Source organism: Mandrillus leucophaeus, unplaced genomic scaffold (assembly GCF_000951045.1).
Source record: "Mandrillus leucophaeus isolate KB7577 unplaced genomic scaffold, Mleu.le_1.0 Scaffold4, whole genome shotgun sequence".
Taxonomy (NCBI): domain Eukaryota; kingdom Metazoa; phylum Chordata; class Mammalia; order Primates; family Cercopithecidae; genus Mandrillus; species Mandrillus leucophaeus.
Genome location: NW_012104253.1, coordinates 12,971,226 through 12,973,840, shown reverse-complemented (window position 1 = coordinate 12,973,840; position 2,615 = coordinate 12,971,226). Strand labels below are relative to the sequence as shown.

The window sequence follows — 2,615 nt, the reverse complement described above, 5'->3', positions numbered from 1 at the left end:
CATATATATATTTTCTTAAGAGACAAGATCCCGCCATGTTGCCCAGGCTGGAATGCAGTGACTATTGACAGGCGCGATCATAGCGCACCACAGCCTTGAACCCCTGGGCTCAGGTGATCTCCCCCTTCACCCTGCTGAGTAGCTGAGACGACAGGCACGTGCCACCACTCCCGGTTTCATATTTATTTTTTATCTCGTCCTTTTAAATTTGATATTTCTTATGTGAAGTTTATATCCTGCAATCCATATTAGTATGACAGGGTATGTATGTAATTTATAAAAATCCATATAGTGGGGATCCAGGCTCAAAAAGATTTTGCATGATCAAAAAGTTTAGAGCTTTCACTCTATACACCATCTTCCAGAGCTGGAGACAGTTGCAAGATTTTGGCCTGACCACAGCTAAAGACCAGGGAGGATCCTAGGTAACTCTCCTCCAAGGCCACGCTGGCCCACAGAACCTAAAGCTCTCTTGGGCACTGGTCACGCCCCTTGCCAATTTCTTTGTGCCTGCTTCTTCCCAGAGGTCCATTCTTGCTATGAGTTCCTATCAGTGAGGCTCCTTTTGGCCAAAAGCGCATTAGTTCCAACCCAAGTAACCTGCTTTCTTTCCAGAACAGTTGGCGGTGCCCTTCAAGGCTTCTTCTATTGCAGAAGCACATGTTCCAATCAAAGGTGTGGGGGCTGAGGGCAGAGCTGTGGTCCTTTCTAGATCTTCCTCTGAGATTTACTTACTGTAGTAAGTCTGACCAGATGTATTTGTTATTTAATTGAGAAAATATTACCTTGGTCTTTAAATATATAGATGAGTGATAGATAAATATAGATAGGTAGATTGACGAAAATAAAATAAAGAAAAAAATTGGTTTTCTGGAGAACTGTGAACAAAACAGCAAAATAACCTCCCTAGTTGGGCAGGAACCCGGAGATACAGGCTGCTGGGAGTGAAACTGGGAATGCAGAAAGTCAGTCACTGTTTCACTGGTGCATTGAATGGCAACTACCAACCCATTTGAGGTGAGCATGCCAGATACAGACGACGTCTTCCCCAAAGCACAGCAGAGAGGAACAAAAGGCTGGGCTACTCACCCACACATTGGTTGCCTTCATCCATCTGGTATCCAAAGCGGCATATAAGAGGCCTGGAGATCGTGGGATAGTTTGGAGCTGAGAGCGGTGGGGCAGCTGCTGGGTACGGACCTGAGTAGGGGGTCGAATAGGGGTTCGAGTAGGGCCCTCGGTACACGGGGTTTGTTCGGGGAATGCATAAATACCCGCCATTTTGGTTAACACACATCATGTCTCCTCGGCAGGCCTCGGGGATGGTCCGGCATTCATCAATATCTGGAAGGCACAGAAAGGACAAGCATTAGTGCCCCCGCCCCTCCAAACTGCGTTGTATCTGGTGCATATTTAAGCAGAACTTGGCACCAGGCGTGGAGGAAGCACTCCCAAACACACTTCACCAGCATCTGCTCCTAAATACCTGGGGCGGCCCCAGCTCATCGCGGGAAGGTACCTTTAAATGCTGGCTGAAGTGAATCAAAGTAACCAGTGTCACCCAAACATCAGCCTTGCAAATACCACCATCATGATTTTGACCATATCTACAAAAACCTTGCTATAGTTTGAATGTCCCTCCAAAACTCATGTTGAAACTTAATCCCCAGTGTTGCAATATTGAGTGGTGGGGCCTTTAAGAGGTGATTGGATCGTGAGGGCTGTACTCTCATGAATGGATTAACCTACTCATAGATTAATGGGTTAATGGGTTATCTTGGAAATGAAACTGGTGGCTTTCTAAGAAGAGGAAGAGAGACCTGAGCTAGCAGTCCAGCCCCCTCACCATGTGATGGCTTGCATACTTCAGAACTCTGCAGAGAGCCCCCACCAGCAAGAAGGCCCTCACCACATGGAGATCCTCAACCTTGGACTTCTCAGCTTCCACAATTGTAAGAAATAAATTCCTCTTCTTTATAAATTACCCAGTTTTAGGTATTTCGGTATAAGCAACAGAGAACGGACTAAAACAAACTTGTACGATCATTTGCACATACTCTTTCTTTAAATAAACCCATATTTGAAGCACAAATAAATGTATTTTTAAAATCTTACATGACTACAGCAGGTGAAAATTAGCATAAATAGAAGGTAACAGTAAAAATAAATATATACTATTAAAATAAAGAGTGTTTATCTGCAGGTGTACCATCTAATATGCCAAGGACCCTCGTGCACATACTACACTCTGAAAATACTGGAATGGGCCAACAATTGTCTCCACTTCTATTTCAAGTAACAGTGGTCGGGCAGAAAGAGTCTCTTGCATCAGGAAAGACAAGGCTTAGGTTGGGCACAGTGGCTTACGCCTGTAATCCCAGCACTTTGGGAGGCCGAGGCAGGTGCATCACCTGAGGTCAGGAGTTCAAAACCAGCCTCCTAACATGGTGAAATTCCATCTCTACTAAATACAAAAAATTAGAGGGGTGTGGTGGTGCATGCCTGTAATTCCAGCTACTTGGGAGGCTGAGGCAGAAGAATCACTTGAACCCAGGAGGCGGAGGTTGCAGCGAGCCGAGATTGCGCCATTGCACTCCAGCTTGGGCAACAAGAGG

General features: G+C 45.5%; 1 protein-coding gene across 3 annotated transcripts in view; it reads right to left on the bottom strand.

Moving 5' to 3' along the window:
- The window catches only part of FBLN5 (fibulin 5), an 84,802-nt gene that overhangs the window by 72,605 nt on the left and 9,582 nt on the right, over positions 1-2,615 (bottom strand). For all 3 annotated transcript variants that reach the window (XM_011991777.1, XM_011991776.1, XM_011991775.1), the window contains one exon: positions 1,090-1,344. In XM_011991777.1, the coding sequence (XP_011847167.1) occupies positions 1,090-1,344 (255 nt within the window). The remainder of the gene's footprint in view (positions 1-1,089; positions 1,345-2,615) is intronic.